Genomic DNA, 22,224 nt, shown 5'->3' on the forward strand with positions numbered 1-22,224 from the left:
AAAAAGTACCAGTCTAACAGAACGAGTGAATCAAGGCCAAAGAACCAGAGCATGGAGTGAAAACTTATAGGGTTCCTGAGTTAATGGCATAAACAAGATGGGGAAGAAACAAATCACTGGGTCCATAAAGAACTTGAGCAGAACAGCTGGTCACCACAAAGGAGCGGCAAATATAATCAGCAATGGCCAAGGCCAAAGGAGTAACATGCGGCACCCATCAGTGGTCTCTGGTGGGCCCTACCTACATCCAGGGTGCTATGTGACTGCCTCACCTGAGTCCAGACATTTGGTCTAAGAGAAGAAAGGAGGCCGGGTCCATAGAAAGGAAGCCTTTCCAAAGTCACTACACTATTAGGAGGGTTTTCCTGGTGGTGCAGACGGTAAAGAATCTCCCTGCAATGCAGGAGACATGGGTTCAATCCCTGGGTTGGGAAGATGCCCTGAAGAAGGGATTGGCAACCCACTCCAGTATTCTTGCCTGAAGAATTCCATGGACAGAGGCTACGGTCCATGAGGTCACAAAGAGTCAGAACCACCTTAGCAACTGACACATACCCTGCAGACCACTAAACAGAAAAGACTTATAAACATGCTTACATGGTTATTTTCTTAAAACTCAATTTAAATTAAGATTTTTGTCTTATTTTTTTTCCTGTAAATTAGGATAGCCGTATCTGTTTCTTGATTTTAGCCAACAGAACTGTGCCCTTTACTAACTGCCTCTTGAGATTTCCTTTGAGGTGAGTTCCAACCAGTTTTCCACATAAATTTCACTCCATTCTCCTCAACAGACTGGACAGTAGGCCTCTCACTCTAACAGGGGTAAACTGCTTCTGTGTGCCACTGTATTGCTCAACCATAGTTAGAAGAGCCACGTGATATCTTAGTTTTAACATCAAGCTTTCAAAACTCAAATAAAAATACAAGAAACCTGAGGTCACCCTGCCTTGAAATTATGGGAGATTTCGCCCCTGAAGTGCAATTCTAGCTCCGTTGTTGGAGTGCTGCTGACTGTGACCAACGGAAAATGAATGGGAGTGTCACCCTGGAAACCACGTCATGACACCTTTCCAAGAAGCGCCCAATCAAGGAAACTTAAGAGTCATTTAGTCCGAAAGTTCATGTAGTCACCAAAAACTAAGATTTTTCAGATGGGGGTGAACTCATTTTTTTTTTAATTAGAGTATAAATCCTTTACAATTTTGTGTTAGTTTCTGCTGAAGAAGGAAGGGAATCAGCTATATGCATATTCCCACTCTCTTGGACCTCCCTCCCACCATTCCCCTCCTCCCACCCACCTAGGTCGTCACAGAGCACCAAGGGAAGCAGTCTAAATGTCCACCAACAGACCAATGGGGAAAGAAGATGCGTATACACACACAGTGGTGTCAGCCATAAAAAGGAACAGAACTGGACTTCTGCAGAGACGTGGATGGACCTAGAGTCTGTCATACAGAGTGAAGTAGGCCAGAGAGAGAAAAGCAAATATCAAATATTAATGCATATATATGGAGTCTAGAGAAATGGTCCAGATGAACTCATTTTCTGGGCAGGAAGAGAGACGCAGACGTAGAGAATGGACACGTGGAAGGGGAGGCAGGGGAAGGGGAGGGTTGGGTGAATTGGGAGAATAGGTGAACTCACTTCTGTTCCTTGAGGTTTAGGCTTTTAAAACATCAAAAACACTGAGGAAACCTACCAGGCAGCCACAGGACTCTTGGACGCCCCAGTGAGAGGAGGGGTCGGTATGCCAGCAGGAAGAATTCTCCCTGACAAAACAAAGGAGAAGCTGAGATGACACTCAGATCACAGAGCTGCTGCGTCTCCATGACAGCGTCCCCGAGACCCGAGCACAGTTCACGAGCGCATCATCTCCCCATGATGCAGAGTGCTCACGTTTGTTTTCACAGCTTGAGCTGTAATGTTTTATTACAACCACATTATTTCCATTATATTAAACGATGCTCTCGCTCTGCCCGTGCACTGAATGCTCCACTGAGGCTCCAGGGGGTGTCATGAACCCCAGGGCTCCTGGTGGCCAAACCAGATACCCTCAGCACCTGTGCAGCGATTCCTAAACACAGGAAGTTGCTAACGTCTTCTCATCACGTGACATCATAATTGATCATCATTTAAAGAAAAGCAACTAGTATTAAATTTCCGTTATGAAGAACAGTGGTGCCTCAGAAACTGCTATGAAACCAACTTACTGCAGAATTTCAGAACCTCTGTATTCCAAAGCTCCCTATCACTGTTCTCCTTGTTAGTCCTCTTGTTTTGACTTTTTTTCAGCAATGTTTACAAGTCGAAATCTGCTTTAGTACTAATAATTGTTATTTACTCACAAATTGGGAGAGAAAGGAGGAAATTAACCTTTACTGAACTACAGGCACCTGGCTAGATGTTTTCACCACAAATATCTGCAACCTCACTTCTGGGAAGAAGGACTCCCATTCTCAGAGGTCAGGGGCTCACCCGACATCACCCTTTGGAAGATAGTCTCGCGTGCTCCAAGCCCTCGCTCTTTGCTCCAGGCGGTGTGGCTCTAGTGTTAGAACATCAAGGTGAAACACGTCCAGTCCAATGAAAGGAATCCTGCCATTTCTATTAACCAGGTCAGCAAAATACAATTTCCATATAAATTTCTGAAATATCAAAAATCACTTCAAGGCTTCCCCGGTGTGACTTTCTCAGTCAACCAGCCTATGGAGACTCCAGTTTTGAGCCTTGAAAGTGAGCAGGGAGGCAGCATCCAAGGCAGTGATGTGCTTAATCAGACTGCTTGCTGTATCTGATAATTACTTGGAAAAAAATGATTCTGTTTACACTTCTGAAGCTTGCAGTCTTCCTTGCTTCCTTGCTGGTCTTCAGTGACTGTTAGCAAGTATTTACAACATAATGCATTTCTTCAAAATGTCCTCTTTGTCTCTTCCAAATCCTCCACTGGTTTTTCTCTTAGCTTCCGGTTTAGAGAGTAAAGAGATGCACCTTGGAGCTGCACAGGGACCAGCAACGGCATTTATCAGGTTCTAGATGTGGGAGCCTCCCAGCCTCCAGGAAGTCCTGGGAAGCTGTGCTCACAGAGGGCGCGGGAGATGGGAAATGTAGGATCAGACTTGTTGGCATCCCTCCAGCGCCAGGACCCCGGGGTTGTATGTGGCCCACCAGCCAGGCTTCACCCGAGCCAGGACACACGAGCAGAGATGTCATCCCAAGGGGGTGTCTGACATGGTCCCTCTGTCAGGTCTGGCAAGGCTGGACTGAACGGGTCTCCCTGACGCAGGCCCACCTGCCTGCAGTTTTCAACATTCAGATGTGCACTTTGCATCTCAGTGCCAGGGAGAGGTTCTCAGGACCTACTCTCAAGAGGGAAGGTTCTGACACAAACCAGCCTGAAGGAACAAAAGTCTCGGCACAGGGACGCCCTGTGGTCTGAGGTGACACTTGCTCTCTTGTGAGGCGTGGGAGCACAGTGATGCTAAAAGAGCAGAGGGTGGTGAGTCACACCACATCAGTCAAGAGCGCCTCCAGCAGAGCTGGGGTGTGGATTCTTGTGGCCCCACCTGGAATCTGGGTCTCCCCCAGTTTTCCAGGGTGCTCCATACGTGCATTCCGGGTGTGCTTTAGATTCCTGACCTCCACTTCCATTGCCCCAGGCCCTCTGCAGCCTGGAAGCTGTCACAGCTGTGCCAGGAGTGAGGACCTGGCCTTGTGAGCCTGGGAGTACAGAACCTTGGAGATGACTGCTTGTGCTGCTGCCGTCCAACCACAGAAACCAACCTGGCCCATCTTCCCGGCTGGATTTGAATGTGCAATAGAAATAGAAGACTTGCTCACTGCCCTTCTGTTCTATACAGAACACTATCTAGAACCAGTGGGGAAAGTGTTTTCCTTGAGCTACAGTAGGGACACCATGGCCGGAGTGTCACCAGACATGAGCCTTGTGACATTAACCTCAGTGTTGAAATCTACCCACCTGCTTCTAAAATTTAAATTAGGCATCATCTACTACAACAGGAAAATGGATTGTTCATTTCACATTTATACTACCATAGTTCTTTCTGGGGATTTTTACTGCCTTTTGCCTTGGTTCAGATGGTAAAGAATCTGCTTGCAATTCGGAAGCCCTGGGTTCAGTCCTTGAGTTGTGAAGATCCCCTGGAGAAGGGAATGGCAACACTCTCCAATATTCCTGTGTGGAGAATTCCATGGACAGAGAAGCCTGGTGAGCTGCAATCCATGGGGTCACAAACAGTTAGACATGACTGAATGACTATCACTTTCTTCACTTTTCTACACAAGAAGAGGTAAAGTTCGGGGATTCAATACGTTCCCTCAGCAGAAGCTCAGAGTCTGAGCAGAAAAAGTGAATACACAGAATCTCGTCTACTGTCTTAAAATGTGTCTGCTAATTCATAATCAAATGATGGCTAAAGTCTGCCCACAGTGGAAAATGTAGACACTGAATCCAATACTGTTTTACATTTATAGAAGGAAAATTCTTTGTTTTAAATAAAACCTTTTGTTTCAACCTGGGATTTCAGTAAATAAGACTTAACTGTTTGGCCACCTCATGCGACGAGTTGACTCACTGGAAAAGACTCTGATGCTGGGAAAGGTTGGGGGCGGGAGAAGAAGGGGACGACGGAGAATGAGATGGCTGGATGGCATCACCGATTCTGTGGACATGAGTTTGAGTGTACTCCGGGAGTTGGTGATGGACAGGGAGGCCTGGCGTGCTGTGATTCATGGGGTCGCGGAGAGTCGGACACGACTATGCGACTGAACTGAACTGAACTGAACTGTGAGACATGGACAGAAATTATTACTGATGTAAGTATGCAAAGCACCTCCTTGTATATGGCGCCCTCCTCCAGCTTTTGGTCATGCTGACCAAGGAAAAGCATAGAAATGGTTAATAGGAAGGAGTTAAGGGGCCACGTGGCTTTCACAGAGAAAGAACAAGAAGCAGAAACAGACCCAGGAAGTCAGAGGAAAGGCTGAGGAGGGAACAGTGAGGATCTGCAGGCTGTGGGGTAGGGGCAGAGCTCGGGGTTAGGGGGTGAGGCAGGAGGGTCTGGGGGCCACTGACTCCTGGCAACAGTTCATGAGGGTAAACTGACGTCTGAACAGAATTTGGAACATGTTCTCCTGTCTTAGCACTGATTCTATGTTTTTTCCCCACCTCTTGAAAGGCCAGATAAATATCTTTTGCTTTTCTGCCAACTGTTCTTTCTTCTTTGTTGTCAGGTTGGGCCTGGACTAAACCCTGTGGGGCCCCAGATTATATTTCAGTTTCTCAAAGGTAGACAGTTTTTACATCCTGCATGTTTCTTTAGACGGAAGGGAAATAAAAGCATCACTATGGAAGCTTTTAATTCATTAAATGAATTATTTCCTTTTTCAAGAGAAGACTAAAGTGAAATGACGTGATTAATTTTCTATTAATTCTTCCTCACTGAAACCACTAATAGTCACTCAGCCTCATGTTCATTACCAACATCAATAATGCACAGAACGAGTCGTCACAAATTAGGAAAACATGCACCAATACGGCATTATTGTCTGGATTTTAGTATTTATTCCCGAAAAACATACACTTTAGTACTTAATACATCATTATGGTTTTTCATCACTTTCCCCATTTGTAAACTCCTAAGTTCTCCATCAATCCTGGTTCCTACAACAGCACAATACTTAGAGTAGATCCTCAATAAATAAGTCAAGCAAAGTGAGAGAAAAGACTGTTTATCAAGAAAGGCATGCTTTATCAAGGTCTCATCTCTACATTATTAATATCATTTTCAAATCTTAGAAAAAAAGGTTTCAAAGTAATTCACCCCCACACTGATGTTATAGACTTTTTAACTCTTTAGTTGAAAAAAACACACACAATTAATCTTTTCATAGGTACAAGTTTACCTTGAAAAGTAAATAATAAATATTAATAATAACTATTTCATATGTAATTGTTACTTCATTCTTTTTACAGTTTTATTCTTTGGAAGTTTTAGTAAGTTAACTGAATGCTATTCATTACTGAGTTTACTAATTGATTTTTGCAGTGATGTAAAGCCTGTATTTACCAAGGAAGGGAAGGAAGAATGATGGAGCTGCTCTTAGGCCATTTTATCAACAGACAGCATCAGGCATGCTCAGTCCTCGCCCTCCCACCTGGGGACTGTTCCCCCTGCAGTGAGAACAGGTGCCAGGAGACCCTGCCAGCCCGTGGGTCACCAGCTCGAGCCTGCACTTCTGCCAAGGATGTCAGGTACTTACAGGTCTGGGTATAAGGCAGCACAGGGCGGATCCTGCTCCCCAAACTTCCGCAAAAGCACCCAGGTGAGCTCCAGGTCGTCGTTCTCACTGCTGCCCACCGTGAGACAAAGGACAAGGGGGAGGTCAGTGTTCGGCCGGGGGTTCTCAGGACATTCTGCCTCACGGCGAGCCCCAGGCCCACCAGGCCAGGCATACATTCCCAGCAGTGCAGTTAGAGCTCATCGTTCACCTTGTTTATGGTGAAGTCAACCAGGATGAAGAGGCATCGTAAAAGCACAGTTTCGCCACCAGAGATAAACCCATTTTTATATATTTGCATTCGAGTGCATCATTTTTCTCATCTTTTCACTTAAAATTAAAATACTACTAACTCCACCATTTCTGCATCTTTTTTTAAAAATTAACTTTAAAGACTACATAATATTACATCATATTAACATATTAAAGTCAATAAAACTATTCTCTTAACGCTGGAGCTCTGGTTTTCTATGAGTATTTGCTCTACTACATAGCCTAGCAACAAAACTTCTTATATTTGCTCTTCTGTGTGTTTCTCTACAGGCTTCCCTGATGGCTCAGCTGGTAAAGAATCTGCCCGCAATGCAGGAGATCCCAGTTCAATTCCTGGGTTGGGAAGATCCACTGGAGAAAGGGATAGGCTACCCACTCCAGTATTCTTGGACTTCCCTTGCGGCTCAGTTGTAAAGAATCCGCCCGCAATGCGGGAGACCTAAGTTTGATCTCTGGGTTGGGAAGATCCCCTGGAAAAGGGAAAGGCTATCCGCTCCAGTATTCTGGCCTGGAGAATGCCATGGACTGTATAGTCCATGGGGTCTCAAAGAGTCAGAGATTCAGAGTGTTTCTATACAGGCTTTCCGGTTGGTGCTAGTGGTAAAGAATCTTTCTGTCAATGCAGGAGTCACAGGAGACGTGGGTTGGATCCCAGGGTCAGGAAGATCCACTGGAGGGGGAAATGGCAGCCCATTCCAGTATTCTTGCCTGGAGAATCCCACGGACAGAGCTTGGCAAGCCGCAGTCCATAGGGTCACAAAGAGTCGGACACAAATATGTAAACTATAGTGAATATTCTCTTGATCATGATAAGAAGCCCTAGGTATGCTTTAAGAACACAGTGAATTACAGTCTCTATTTTACTGGCATGAATCTCAGAAGTTAATCAACAGTTCAAGCAGCATCCATGGGAACCAAGCCCTCCAAGATGGAATCTCCTTATTGAAGACACCACCAAAGATAAGACACACTATTCTTCTAGTCTGGGGAGATGTGGAAACATACTTTACAGTAAATTTTATACATCAGTTTTACAAAACATCTTAACTTGAGAAAATACAGAGGAAACAGTATTTTAAATCTGTCTAAATTAGGCTGATTAGGAGTGGGTCTTATTACAATTGATCACAAATATGCACATGCGTGCTGTCCTTCAGTTGTGTCTGACCCCTTGCGACCCCATGGACAGTAGCCTGCCAGGCTGCTCTGTCCATGGGATTCTCCAGGCAAGAATACTGGAGTGGATTGCCATTTCTTCCTCCAGGGAACCTTCACAACCCAGAGAATGAACCCGGGTCTCCAGCTTTGCAGGCAGATTCTTTATATCTGAGCCATCTGTGAACAAATTGTGATCTTGCCGATATGCTGAAATCATAGACCTAATCCTTCATCTCCACCCAGTTATCTTATTTCTCTCAACTGGATCTTCCTAGAAACCTCTTACCTTTCAGAAAGGACCAGTTTTAAAGGAAAAGAAATAGCAACTCATTACACCAAATAAGTCATATATTTCTGCTGAGGACAACTTTACTTTCAGACCTAAGCTGGAATGCAAATACTGCTACAGCATCCAAAACCAAAACGAATAATTATTTACAGGAAAATGCCACCTTCCCCACTGTATGAAATATAACCATAAGTTTAAAATATCCAGGTGGTTTACAACTGGCCTAATCCGATTCCCTACAGCCATGGCCAGAACTCTGCAGTGATGAAAGATACTGAAATTTACGGCAAAGCTACATCTCATAAGTAGGCAGTGTGACCTCTGTATAAATAGTCTTCAAGTTTCTGACAAATGAGAAAACACTTTTAGAAGGAAAGGGACATATTTTCCAAGGAAATGTGGCTCGTAAAATGAAAACATTATTTGTGGCATCTGTGGAAATACTCTGAATTGCTCTCTCTTGACCCATTAATCCAAGAACAAATATGAAAGTTTGAAATTTTTTTTCTGAAAAAAATATTGATCCATGAAGCTGTTTACTTGGGATAATTATTAAAAGCAAGTTTCAAAAAAATAAATAAATAAAAATAAAAGCAAGTTTCAAAGTTATGGCTTACTTTTACCACTTTTCTGCTTAGGTCTAAACGTCACTTAAAAAAAAATAACTGTACATTATCCATGTTGCCATAAAATTCAAATGCTTGTTCTTTGTGCATGCATGCATGCTAAGTCGCTTCAGTCGTGTTCAACTCTTCGCGACCCTATGGGCTGTAATCCACCACACTCCTCTGACCATGGGATTCTCCAAGCAAGAATATTGGAGTGGGTTGCCATGCCCTTCTTCGGGGGATCTTCTTTACCCAGGGATCAAGCCCACGGCCTGTTCTTTAACTCCTTTTTTTTTGTTATCTTCAAACTCTTAGCTGTATTTAGAGCACTGCTGGAAGCATGAGAAGCCTGTCCTTACCAGACTGCAGGAATTGGAAAGAGTGCTAGGTTGGGACTCCTGAGGTGTCTCCTACATGGGCACTGCTTCCTCTCCACGTCAGCACATCTCTAAACTTCACGTGCAGTACTGGGGCCTAGGGCCTTGTTTGAGCTAATGCAGATTACTACACATCATCCCAAAGGTCTTTGCATTGTTAACAAGAGTCCCCATGTGTTGCTCTTGGCGATCAAACCAAATCAAGAAATGTGGGGCTTCTGGGAGGAAGAGACCTGCACGTGACTCTCCCAACCCTGCTTGCTGTCCAGCGCCCCACTGCCCCAAGCCAGCCCTGGATCTGACAGGCATCAGCTCCAGGGAATCCTGGGCTCCGTGGGCACTTCCTCAGGCAGAGCTATCTCAGGGCCAGGTGGCACTGGGATGGCATTTGAAGAACAGTTGCAAAGCACCCAGGGCAAGGAAGAGACCGGGCCAGTCCTCGAGAGGATGGCCCTCAGAGACCTGCTGACCACAACCTCCCTGATCTCTTGGCCCCAAAGAGGAGAGGAAAAGCTGAAAGAGAGGGCAGATGCCTTCCTCCTCCTGAGCCAGGGAGCGTGGAGGGAGCAGAGGAGGAGACCGCCACGGCTTGGGCCCCGCTGCACCACCCGAGCATCTCAGAACAAACATGGCCCCAGGGTCCCAGAGCCAGAGAAACGCAAACAGCAAAGACACTCAATGAATATAAGGTTGATACAGCTGGAAGCAGTTTACATGGTTACGTTTTCTGTGATATATATTTCACCACGACAAAAACAGAGTCACAGAATGAACAGACAGCTTGAACCAAACCAGACGACGAAAGTGACAGTGACTAACTCACACGCCTACGCGGGGCGTTCCTTCTGAGAGTGACTAGACTCACACTCCTTCTGAGAGTGACTAGACTCACACTCCTTCTGAGAGTGACTAGACTCACACGCCTACACGGGGCGTTCCTTCTGAGAGTGACTAGACACACACGCCTACACGGGGCGTTCCTTCTGAGAGTGACTAGACTCACACTCCTTCTGAGAGTGACTAGACTCACACGCCTACACGGGGCATTCCTTCTGAGAGTGACTAGACTCACACGCCTACACAGGGCGTTCCGAGAGTGACTAGACTCACACTCCTTCTGAGAGTGACTAGACACACTCCTTCTGAGAGTGACTAGACTCACACGCCTACACGGGGCGTTCCTTCTGAGAGTGACTAGACTCACACTCCTTCTGAGAGTGACTAGACTCACACTCCTTCTGAGAGTGACTAGACTCACACGCCTTCTGAAAGTGACTAGACTCACACGCCTACACGGGGCGTTCCTTCTGAGACCAAGACACACGGCTCTGAGGAGACTTCTCAGAGCGAAAGGACATGATTACCTGATGCACCACGATGCCAGACCTCACCTCTAGCAAACCAGGACAAGCAGTCACTCCACCAGGGCATCCGGGACCCAGAGCAGGAAGTGAGGGTGATGGAGAGCCCTAAGCAGCGCAGCTGTGCCCGCTGAAGCAGGCAGAGGCTCTCCCCTCGCCCACAGCAAACGTAAAAGACAAGAACTCAGAAGGGGAAGGAACATTTCCACCAAAATTAATGATCTCTGGCAGCATCTTAGTTTTGCCCCCATGTTTAGATACACTTCTACTCTACTAAAACAAAAAGTAACAACCTGTAAAGTTGTTCTTTTCTGTTTAGTCTGAAATTAAAGACAAGAAGGAGGAAAATATGCAATCTCTGATGGGTCCCTGTCTGTAAAGATGAGAAAATGAGCATCAAATATGTCGGCTCCTCTGTTTCATAATTTACGCAATGTGAGAAATATCTTTGTTCTCACTTAAGAGACTTACTCTTAGAAATGGAAGAAAATATTAAAAGATCTCTAACTCTCAGACTCAAAACAATTTTCGAGTGCAAGGGGATCCAACCAGTCCATTCTAAAGGAGATCAATCCTGGGTGTTCATTGGAAGGACTGATGCTAAAGCTGAAACTGCAATACTTTGGCCACCTCATGTGACGAGTTGACTCACTGGAAAAGACTCTGATGTTGGGAAAGGTTGGGGGCGGGAGGAGAAGGGGATGACAGAGAATGAGATGGCTGGATGGCATCACCGACTCTGTGGACATGAATTTGAGTGAACTCCGGGAGTTGGTGATGGACAGGGAGGCCTGGCGTGCTGTGATTCACGGGGTCGCGGAGAGTCGGACACGACTGAGCGACTGAACTGAACTTTTAAGAAAGATTAATACTGTGAGAGCTGGAAGAAATGCTCACAAACAAAAAACCATAATTACCAAATTAATAACACAGCAGAGAAGCTGAACTGGTATTGGCAACCAACTGGAGTATTTCAGTGCCATGAGCCCCATGAAGAGAAATGCTCACCTGCTTGAGAAGAAAAGGTTACGTTGGGGCAGAGGAGAGGAAGAAACACTGAGAGTGGAGATTAATTGTATGTGATGCTTGATATATTCAACATGCAAAGTAAAATGTGGAACAACCACAAAGCGACGGAGAACGTTCAGTCTTAAGAGAAACCTAAGGACTGCAAGGAGATCCAACCAGTCCATTCTAGAGGAGATCAATCCTGGGTGTTCATTGGAAGGTTGATGTTGAAGATGAAACTCCAATACTTTGGCCACCTCATGGGACGAGTTGACTCACTGGAAAAGACTCTGATGCTGGGAGGGATTGGGGGCGGGAGGAGATGGGGACGACAGAGAATGAGATGGCTGGATGGCATCACCGACTCGATGGACATGAGTTTGAGTGAACTCCGGGAGTTGGTGATGGACAGGGAGGCCTGGCGTGCTGTGATTCATGGGGTCTCAAAGAGTCGGACACGACTGAGCGACTGAACTGAACTGAACTGAACTGAAGAGCTGCCTAACAGAAACACAGTAGCAAGTCCCAGCTCAAGCTTGGGAGAAATGAGCTTCCTCTCTCCCATGAACATGGGGTCTTTGGCTTGTTCTATTCACATGTGTGTGACCACCAAGAACGGTATCTGCCATACAGTAGGTGCATAATAGGGCTTCCACCTGCAGTGCAGGAGACATAAGTTTGATCCCTAGGTTTGGAAGATCCCCTGGAGGAAGGCATGGCAACCCACTCCAGTTTCCTTGCCTGCAGAATTCCGGGGACAGAGGAGCCTGTTGGGTTACAGTCCATGGGGTCACAGAGTTGGACACAACTGAAGCATGCACACACAGATGCATAATAAATACTTGCTGAATAAAAGAAACAAAAGTGCTCTGGGGCTGTAAGTTAGTGCACATTTGTAAGGATGGTGGTGGCTACTGGTGGTGGTGATGGTGGCTGAGTGGCTAAGTTGTGTCCCATTCTGCAACCCCATGGACTGTAGCCCACCAGGCGCCTCTGTCCATGGAATTCTCCAGGCAAGAATACTGGAGTGGGTTGCCATAGCCTCCTCCAGAGGATCTTCCCAGTCCAGGGATTGAACCCATGTTTCCTGCATTGGCAGGTAGATTTTTTACCATTGAGCCACCAAGGATAATTTGGTAATATCTTCCCTTATGATTATACAGTGGAAGTGAGAAATAGATTTAAGGGACTAGATCTGATAGATAGAGTGCCTGATGAACTCTGGACGGAGGTTCGTGACATTGTACAGGAGACAGGGACCAAGACCATCACCATGGAGAAGATATGCAAAAAAGCAAAATGGCTGTCTGAGGAGGCCTTACAAATAGCTGTGAAAAGAAGAGAAGTGAAAAGCAAAGGAGAAAAGGAAAGATATAAGCATCTGAATGCAGAGTTCCAAAGAATAGCAAGGAGAGATAAGAAAGCCTTCTTCGGCAATCAATGCAAAGAAATAGAGGAAAACAACAGAATAGGAAAAAAAACAAGAGATCTCTTCAAGAAAATTAGAGATTCCAAGGGAACATTTCATGCAAAGATGGGCTCGATAAAGGACAGAAATGGTATGGACCTAACAGAAGCAGAAGATATTAAGAAGAGGTGGCAAGAATACACAGAAGAACTGTACAAAAAAGATCTTCACGACCAAGATAATCACGATGGTGATCACTCACCTAGAGCCAGACATCTTGGAATGTGAAGTCAAGTGGGCCTTAGAAAGCATCACTACGAACAAAGCTAGTGGAGGTGATGGAATTCCAGTTCAGCTATTTCAAATCATGAAAGATGATGCTGTGAAAGTGCTGCACTCAATATGCCAGCAAATTTGGAAAACTCAGCAGTGGCCACAGGACTGGAAGAGGTCAGTCTTCATGCTAATCCCAAAGAAAGGCAATGCCAAAGAATGCTCAAACTATTGCACAATTGCACTCATCTCACACACTAGTAAACTCATGCTCAAAATTCTCCAAGCCAGGCTTCAGCAATATGTGAACTGTGAACTCCCAGATGTTCAAGCAGGTTTTAGAAAAGGCAGAGGCACCAGAGATCAAATTGCCAACATCCGCTGGATCATGGAGAAAGCAAGAGAGTTCCAGAAAAACATCTATTTCTGCTTCCTTGACTATGCCAAAGCCTTTGACTGTGTGAATCACAATAAACTGTGGAACATTTTTCAAGAGATGGGAATACCAGACCACCTGACCTGCCTCTTGAGAAACCTGCATGCAGGTCAGGAAGCAACAGTCAGAACAGGACATGGAAATACAGACTGGTTCCAAATAGGAAAATGAGTACATCAAGGCTGTATATTGTCACCCTGCTTATTTAACTTATATGCAGAGTACATCATGAGGAACGCTGGGCTGGAAGAAGCACAAGCTGGAATCAAGATTGCCGGGAGAAATATCAATAACCTCAGATATGCAGATGACACTACCCTTATGGCAGAAAGTAAAGAGGAACTCAAAAGCCTCTTGATGAAAGTGAAAGAGGAGAGTGAAAAGGTTGGCTTGAAGCTCAACATTCAGAAAACAAAGATCATGGCATCTGGTCCCATCACTTCATGGGAAATAGATGGAAAAACAGTGGAAACAGTGTCAGACTTTATTTTGGGGGGCTCCAAAATCACTGCAGATGCTGATTGCAGCCAGGATATTAAAAGACGCTTACTCCTTGGAAGCAAAGTTATGACCAACCTTGATAGCATATTAAAAAGCAGAGGCATTACTTTGCCAACAAAGGTCCATCGAGTCAAGGCTATGGTTTTTCCCGTGGTCATGTATGGATGTGAGAGTTGGACTGTGAAGAAAGCTGATCGCCGAAGAATTGATGCTTTTGAACTGTGGTGTTGGAGAAGACTCTTGAGAGTCCCTTGGACTGCAAGGAGATCCAACCAGTCCATTCTAAAGAGATCAATCCTGGGTGTTCATTGGAAGGACTGATGCTAAAGCTGAAACTCCAATACTTTGGCCACCTCACGCGACGAGGTGACTCACTAGAAAAGACTCTGATGCTGGGAAAGGTTGGGGGCGGGAGGAGAAGGGGACGACAGAGAATGAGATGGCTGGATGGCATCACCGACTCTGTGGACATGAGTTTGAGTGAACTCCGGGAGTTGGTGATGGACAGGGAGGCCTGGCGTGCTGTGATTCATGGGGTCGCGGAGAGTTGGACACGACTGAGCGACTGAACTGAACTGATACCCCTGAGGAGCATGACAGAAATCTGAACACTTAGCCAGAAGAAGGCATTTTTGGACATTCATCTTATACATTTAAAGCATAGCATAAATGAGAGATGAGAGAAGGCAAATAAAGCACACGACCAGGGAGGAGGACCCCACTCAGAAAGGAAGAGTCAGAACAGACACAGAATCCTTCACACAGGCAGGCAGCGAAGAGGGCTTTCTGCTGGTCAAACCCAGACTCCATGGGAGGGGAAAAAGCCGATAACCGTGGGAGAAAGAAACAAACCGAGTAGTTTATTTTCAGCTTTCCCTTTGGGCCTATATTTGTTTAAATCTCATTCCAAAAGTGGAGAAGGAAATGGCAACCCACTCCAGTGTTCTTGCCTGGAGAATCCCAGGGACGGGGAAGCCTGGTGGGCTTCCGCCTATGGGGTCGCACAGAGTCGGACACGACTGAAGTGACTTAGCAGCATTCCAAAAGTGACACAAAGGTCAGTAGGCATGCAGAACAGAGCTAAGGAAGCTCAGTATCTTCATCAAGATACGAATCTGACAGAAGCAAACTAACCCAACTCCTGGCTGCCCGCACCATGCACAGCCCAATGAAGATGCAGGCTCAGCAAGGTCAGGTGCCCCGAGCCCTGGTCTCCACTCCAATGGGACTGGGCTTTGCCTCCCAGAAGGAGGACGGGCCAGTCTTGGCACTCTATGTAAAGACACCATAGCAGGTGCCCAGCAACGATGCGCCTAACGCAATCTGGCAGAGCCAGACCACCCAGGACAAGGGTCTCTGGGGGCCAGGGTAACCTCTCGGGTCCCCAACCCCATGTAGTGAAACAGCACCCCTTGAAGATCTGAGAAATTCCTACCTAAACGTATCTGGTGGCAACACTCGAACTGGCCTGAACATGCTGGCAGAAATAGGACCTAATCTGACTTGGAACTGTGCCTGGACCCATCCTGTTTAGAGAGAAAAATCCAGAGATTTCTCTGTAGAGGGACATTGGCAGTTGAGGGCCAGTGTCTGGAAGCAGCCTTGAAGTTTTTGTGAAATATGCAATCCATATACTCTGCTAAGGGCTTCCCAGGGGGTGCTAGTAGCAAAGAACCCTCCTGCCAATGCAGGAGATGTAAGAGATGAGGGTTTGATCCCTGGGTTGGGAAGATTCCCTGGAGAAGCAAATGGCAACCCACTGCAGTATTCTTGCCTGGAGAAGCCCATGGAGAGAGGAACCTGGTGGACTACAGTCCATTGGACCGCAAAGAGTCAGACACGACTGAGTGACTTAGCACGCACACACACACATACTCTTCTAAAGTCATAACCATCCTGGACCAGAAACAGCCCTCCCAGTCCTGTGGGCCTGTGGGTGGCTGTGTTCCCGGCTCTCTGCACATCAGAAGTCATGGCCCTGTCCACCAAGGGGACTCGGCCACCCAGGCCAGGGGGGTGGGCAGGACCCCCAGGGACACAGAGCTTGGACCAGGTCCGCCTCATGTGCCCCTAGAATATATCACACGACGGACTTCAAAAAAGCCAAAACTATTTAGCACTCACCCTCAAGTACACAGACCTCCAAAATGATAACAACTTGGGAATATTTGAAATTCTTCAAGAATCAGAGCTACTGCTATTCATAAGCGGTCCAGATGTAATTCGGAAGCACAAGGAGGGAAAACAAGGGAAGGTTCTTACCTGAAGAAGTAGGTTTCTGCCTTATCGTAATGACCCAGTGTCAGTTTGAGGGGAGGGTAGCTGACGGCCAAAGGCCTGACCATGAACAAGGCCATGGCCAAGGCCACGAAGAGCACGGGCAGCAGCAGGTCGGAGACAGTGCCCTTCCAGGCCCGGCCAGCGTGGAGAAGCCGCTTCCGCAGGAGGGCAGCCGTCTGCGCCAGGAGTAGGCGGCCACCCCGCAGCAGGGGGGTGCCAGCGGGTGTGCGGTCTGCAAGGAGGGGAAGACGTGGCAGGTCTGACTCCCCGGGATTCCTGCAGCGTCCCTGACAGTCCCCACCCTGCTCTCATCCTGCAAGTCCCTGCACCAACAGTCTCACGTGTACCCTACGTCAGGACACCCTGGGAAGTTACACACACAGGGCATCTCACAACACCACACAAGGACAGACATCGTGGTAGCACCCCTTGGCTCCTGCTGCTGAAGTGGGGGGGGGGCAGATGGGAAAGGACAGTGAGAAAGGCTTCTTGTTTATTCCTACAGATTAAAACAAGGCCTGTAACATGAGCTTGAATTCTAAGCCACCAACAGAGGGCTGGGGGCGGCAGAGACGCCGCTGCCCCCACTGAGACCTCCTCGCCAGGCTCCTTGCCTCTGTCCTCACCCTGAGTCCCCACCCCTGCCAATCTTACATCTCGTTTTGGATGCAGGCAGCACACACCTGCCTCCCCCCAGGTCCCCATGAAGCCCACACCTGTGTCCCCTGCCCATCCTGGACATCCCAGGTGAGAAGGAGCCTGGGGCAACCTCTGGGGCAGCAGGGGATCCCAGCCTCTAATTCGGCCCCTCATGGCCTGTCAGTTTCAGCAGTCCTGGCCTCCCTTGCTAGGGTGGCAGATCTGAAAATGGCCCTCCGTGAACAGAGGGGCAAAATGCAGACCCAGGAAGTACAGTGTGAGCTGGCGCCCTGGCTCGGGCCTTCCGCCAGGCTCCCGTGGGCATCTGGGTCCACACCCCACAGTGAACCTGCCCCCATTCCCACAAGTGATGCCAGCGGCTGCGTCCAGCAATGAGGACACCAGTCAGGAACAAACTGAGACGCCCAAGGACCGCTGTCTCCAGCTATGTCTAGAGGACGACACGGCTCGAACCATCAGCCAGGCCCATGGTCCCCCAATGAGCCTTCCTAAGTCACAGTACTAGAAATGTGGATTTCTGAAAGAACAGATATGGGAGTTACCTGGTGGCTTAGGATCCTGGGCTTGCACTGCTGGCAACCTTAGTTCAATCCCTGGTTTAGGAGCTGAGGTCCACAAGCCATGCAGAATGGCCAAAAAAACAACACAAAAGAACAGATATGGTAAATTGATCATACTGCTTATTAATACCAACATCAAATTGCTACACAGTTAATAAAAGAGCAATGAATAAGCTGAAAATCCCAGAGAAAATATTTCTACAGACACTACCATTTGAAAGATAAATGACTGAAAATGGCACCAAGAACAAAGGTGCAAAGGCACGGGGGTCGAGGTGCGGAACACCCTCATCTGCAGGTCCTCAGTGAGCACCAGGGCGTGGCAGGCTCTGCGTGATCCGATTTCTGTCCTCAAAAAAAGGCATAAAGTAGGGACTGAGATAAAAATATGAACAATTCAACACAACATAAACACAACAAAACAGTGCATGCGGAGCCCAGGCGGGGCTAAAAGGGTTGGTGCCAAAGACACAGTCTTGGGAGGTTTAAGGGGAAAGTGCAGACATTCTAGCAGAATCTTGAAGACTCCAGAGATGTCTGAAAGAAAAGGTGGATGTTTAAAGATGAACATGAGCTACTAACCATCACGGTATACTCTGTATGAGATGCAGAGTATATGTGGCCAGTGGCAGAGGTGGAGCTTAAAGATTAATACTCAAAGCAGAAATAGAGACCCATGGACATCCCGAGTGGTCCAGTGGTTAAGAATCCACCTGCCAATGCAGGGGACACAGGTTTGACTCCTACTCAGAGAAGACTCCACATGCAACAGGGCAACTAGGTCTGTGCACCACAGCTCCTGAAACTGAGCTGGAGAGCCCACACACTACAGCTACTGAGGCCTGTGTGCCTAGAGCCTGCGCTCTGCAACAAGAGAAGCCACGGCAGTGGGAAGTCCACATGCTGCAACTGGAAAAAGCCCACGCACGGCAGTGAAGACCCAGCACAGCCAAAAACTAATTAATTCAAAAACTGAGTGTTGTTCTAAAAAGAAAAGAAATAATAAAGAATAAAGACGTAAAGAACAAATATATGGATACCAAGTGGGGCCCAGGGAGTGGGTTGACTTGGGAGACTGGGATTGACATATACACACCACTACGTATACAATAGGTAGCTAATGAGGACCTGCTGTGCAGCACAGGGAACTCTACTCAGTGCTCCGTGGGGACCTAAAAGGGAAGGAAATCCAAAAAGAGGGGCTGTATGTATACATATGGCTGATTCACTTTGCTGTACAGCAGAAACTGACACAGCAGTGTAAAACAAATATACGCCAATGAGATAAATAAATCTTAAATATAAAATAAAGACACTGACTCATGGAGCTCTTTACCAGCTACTTGAAGGATTACAGACCTTTACTGGACTGAAGGTCCCGGGACAAGATGCACATTATGATGTAAAGTAATATTTTACTGTAGAACAAGGAGCATTCTCTAACAAGGGTGGGCACTGTGTGGTGAAAACAGCAGTTAATACTTTCGACGACATTTCAGATTCACCAGGGGAACTTTTTGAAGAATGCTGATTCCCAGGTCCACCTCAAACAGAATCAGATCTTCAGACACACAGATAAAAATACTCAGAAATTTAAAAAAAGAAAAACTTCGCAGAGGCTCCTGATGTTCAGCTGGGTTGATGAATGGCTGATACAATGCACAACCAATGGGGATTCATATGTAACTCATGAAGCATTGATTAAATCAGCAGATGAAAAGATTCCAGTGCTAGAAAAAGGTGTATTATTAAGCTGAATATGATCCTTTCTCACAAAAATACAGATGTGAATATAAAATACCCCCTCCCCAATCATTTTAGGAGATTCTCATGTGGAATAATACTGATGCTGGGCATTATGTGTGCAGATCTGTTAGGATAATTATGTGAATTATCTAGCTCAAGCTGAAATAACTGAGATGTTTCTGGTTGCCAAACCCCTACATTTCCAAAACGATTGCTGAGATAATTGCTTGATGTTCACAGCCTTGGGCTCAGGAGCTCTTTCTCTGCCAGAACAGAATGCCTCGTTCTTTCAATTCAGATCGGAAGTCACTGGTGGACCCTGGGGCTTGGGCCCTGCCATGCCTCTGGACACTGTCCACTGGAAGTCACGCCCCTGGGGCCAGCATCTACGGAGCATCCTTTGAGCGCATGTCTGGCCACCGCAGCTGCTTCCATACTGAGCATCTTCTCACACACATGCACCGCTGGCCGTGACTGCAGACACCTGTTCACATCACAAACGCTCTGTCTGTGCAGCAGATGCTACAAAATGAAGAGAGGATGTGACTACCTGGGTGTTGGATTCACCTGGTGACGGAGGAGCAGGACCCGAGTCAGAGAATGGCCCTGTGCCCTCTGGCCATCACTGTGGGATGGGTACAGTCTCATCTTTTAATCCACGTGAATCAGGATTTGAATCCAATCTCAGCCAAACTTACCTAACCTCTCTGAATGCCACTTCCCTCAATTGTAAAATACAAATTTGTAGTATTTCCCCTTAAGATAGTGAGGATTATTATTACCACACTTATTAAACTACCAATAACAGTAAATGCTCATCAGACAGCCCCAATAAGTCTGCAGGGAAAGGTGTTTCTTATATTAAGAAAAATGAATTTTTCCCTGCTTCCCATAATCATTCATTGGACATAAATGGAAAAAATAAAGGGCTAAGATACTGAGGCTAAGATAGCTGATGTCATGAATCAACACCAATCAAATATTCATGGCTAAACTCATAAAAGTATTCATATGAATAATTGAACAGACAAAACTGAAATACTGGGCCAAACTGTTATGAATTGTCTCATTTGACTTATGAGTCCAATTACATTAAAGGATTCCCATTACACCCATAATTATTCACCCTCATTTACCCTGACCATCATATTGCTTAGGTAAGATGTACAAAGTTTTTTTTTCTTTTTTTCAGTCAGATGGCTTCGATTGTTGAAACATTAATGCCTACTAAGGAATAACTTAAAAGGTCAAGGACTCTGCATACACCCCAGAGTGTGATATCCACATCACCAAGTTCATCCAAATATTCTCAAAGAATTTAAAATAAAGCATTACAAATGTAATACCTTTAAATCAATTTTCTAAAAACGAGTATTCCAAAAGAAAACTGGACTAATAGCATATCTGAATATGCAGGTCATTAAAAATACTACAAAATAGCAAAAATATGCTTAATGGGAAATCAGATATTTTCACAGAAGAAAATTTATCTGGAAAATAAATTTTCAGATGATCAACATGGTAAGGATTAAAACAGTGTTAATCCCTACTATCACTGAGTGTTTTAGGAAACCGGCCTTATCAACAGCAGTGCTGAAGAACAGACCCGGTCAGTCTTTCCAGGGGAAGCAAATATGAGCCCTCTCTGATCAGCTTAATTCCAATCCAAGAGTCGTATTAGTCAAAAAAGTAAGAGAAATTCGTCAAACAGAGCAAACAAGGTGGTTTGTTACATCCTATAGAAAACAGTAGCAAGAAGTTGGAAACAACTTAAATTTCTGACACACAGGGATGAACTGAACAATTTATAATACAACCATGCAGTGGAGAAAAACACACTGCAACATAACACATGGAGAATAAACTATTACTATTTTGTGTATATACCTTAGTGAAAAGCTGTCTTTTATGAATGGCCACACTCCATACATTATTTGAATTTGACCAAGTGATTTTTTTAGATTCAAAAAGCTAAAGTGCTATATACGTTTTCAATCTACTTACTAAAGATTTGTAACTCTTTGTGCAGCAAGATCACGCTACTTCAATTTTCTTCTTCATAATTTCTGGGTTTTAAACAGTGAATATTTATGCATCTCGTAAGCTTACATTCCATGGGGTCTCAAGAGTTGGACATGACTTAGAGATGAAACCAGTGCTAATCAATAATTATTTTGTAAAGACTGTATATTTATCTGAGAAATGAGGTATGATTTTAGGAAACAGAAATAGTATCTTTCTTTATTCACTGAGTTAGAGAATTTTACAGTTGAAGTGGATCTTAAATACAGTAATTCAAACCTTTCACTTATTTATAAATAGACCCAGTTCAAGAGAAATTGTGAAGTAAAGTTAAATTTGGGAGAACAAAGCATAGAATTTATTATGTTTAAGTGCTTTGCTAGAACCTTACGTTGTCTCTTTGAATAAAGTCCTCAAAGCTTTTAGTCCTGTAATAGAGTCAAACATAACAAAACATGACAATTAACCAAAACCAACACAGGGTACTCTATTCACCAGTGGGTCAGACTTCTCCAAAGAGCTGTCGCTGCCAGAAACTCAAGGAGTAAAAAATGTTCTCTGATGGGTACAGAGGGTGCCTGGTGTAGGAGAGGACCTCCAGGGAGGAGAAACGAATTCTGAGACAGAAACACGGCAAGTTGGGTATTACGGATGTGGCCAGCCCTCCCTATCTGCCCCAGATCAAAAATATTCAAGAAAAAATGTTCCAGAATGTTCCAAAAAGCAAAACTCAGATTTGTCACACACTGATAACCATAAGGATTTACATTTGTATCGGGTATTAGAAATAATCTGCAAGCATGCGTGCTCAGTCACTCAGTCATGTCCAATTGTCTGCGACTCCACTGTCTGTAGCCCACCAGGCTTCTCTGTCCGTGGGATTTCCCAGGTGAGAATACTGGAGTGGGTTGCCGTTCCCATCTCCAGAGGACCTTCCTGACCCAGGGATCAAACCTGCGTCTCCTGC

General features: G+C 45.7%; 1 protein-coding gene across 1 annotated transcript in view; it reads right to left on the bottom strand.

The window, feature by feature from the left end:
* ABCA13 (ATP binding cassette subfamily A member 13) overlaps positions 1-22,224 on the bottom strand; it is a 338,145-nt gene that overhangs the window by 158,090 nt on the left and 157,831 nt on the right. The window contains exons 28-31 of the mRNA XM_088834807.1: positions 17,472-17,534; positions 16,252-16,501; positions 6,280-6,369; positions 1,700-1,769 (exon numbers count right to left, since the gene is read on the bottom strand). Coding sequence (XP_088690933.1) covers positions 1,700-1,769; positions 6,280-6,369; positions 16,252-16,501; positions 17,472-17,534 — 473 coding nt within the window. The remainder of the gene's footprint in view (positions 1-1,699; positions 1,770-6,279; positions 6,370-16,251; positions 16,502-17,471; positions 17,535-22,224) is intronic.

This window comes from Moschus berezovskii, chromosome 3 (genome assembly GCF_049115385.1).
Source record: "Moschus berezovskii isolate FMDL1 chromosome 3, NW_MosBer_1.0, whole genome shotgun sequence".
Lineage (NCBI taxonomy): Eukaryota > Metazoa > Chordata > Mammalia > Artiodactyla > Moschidae > Moschus > Moschus berezovskii.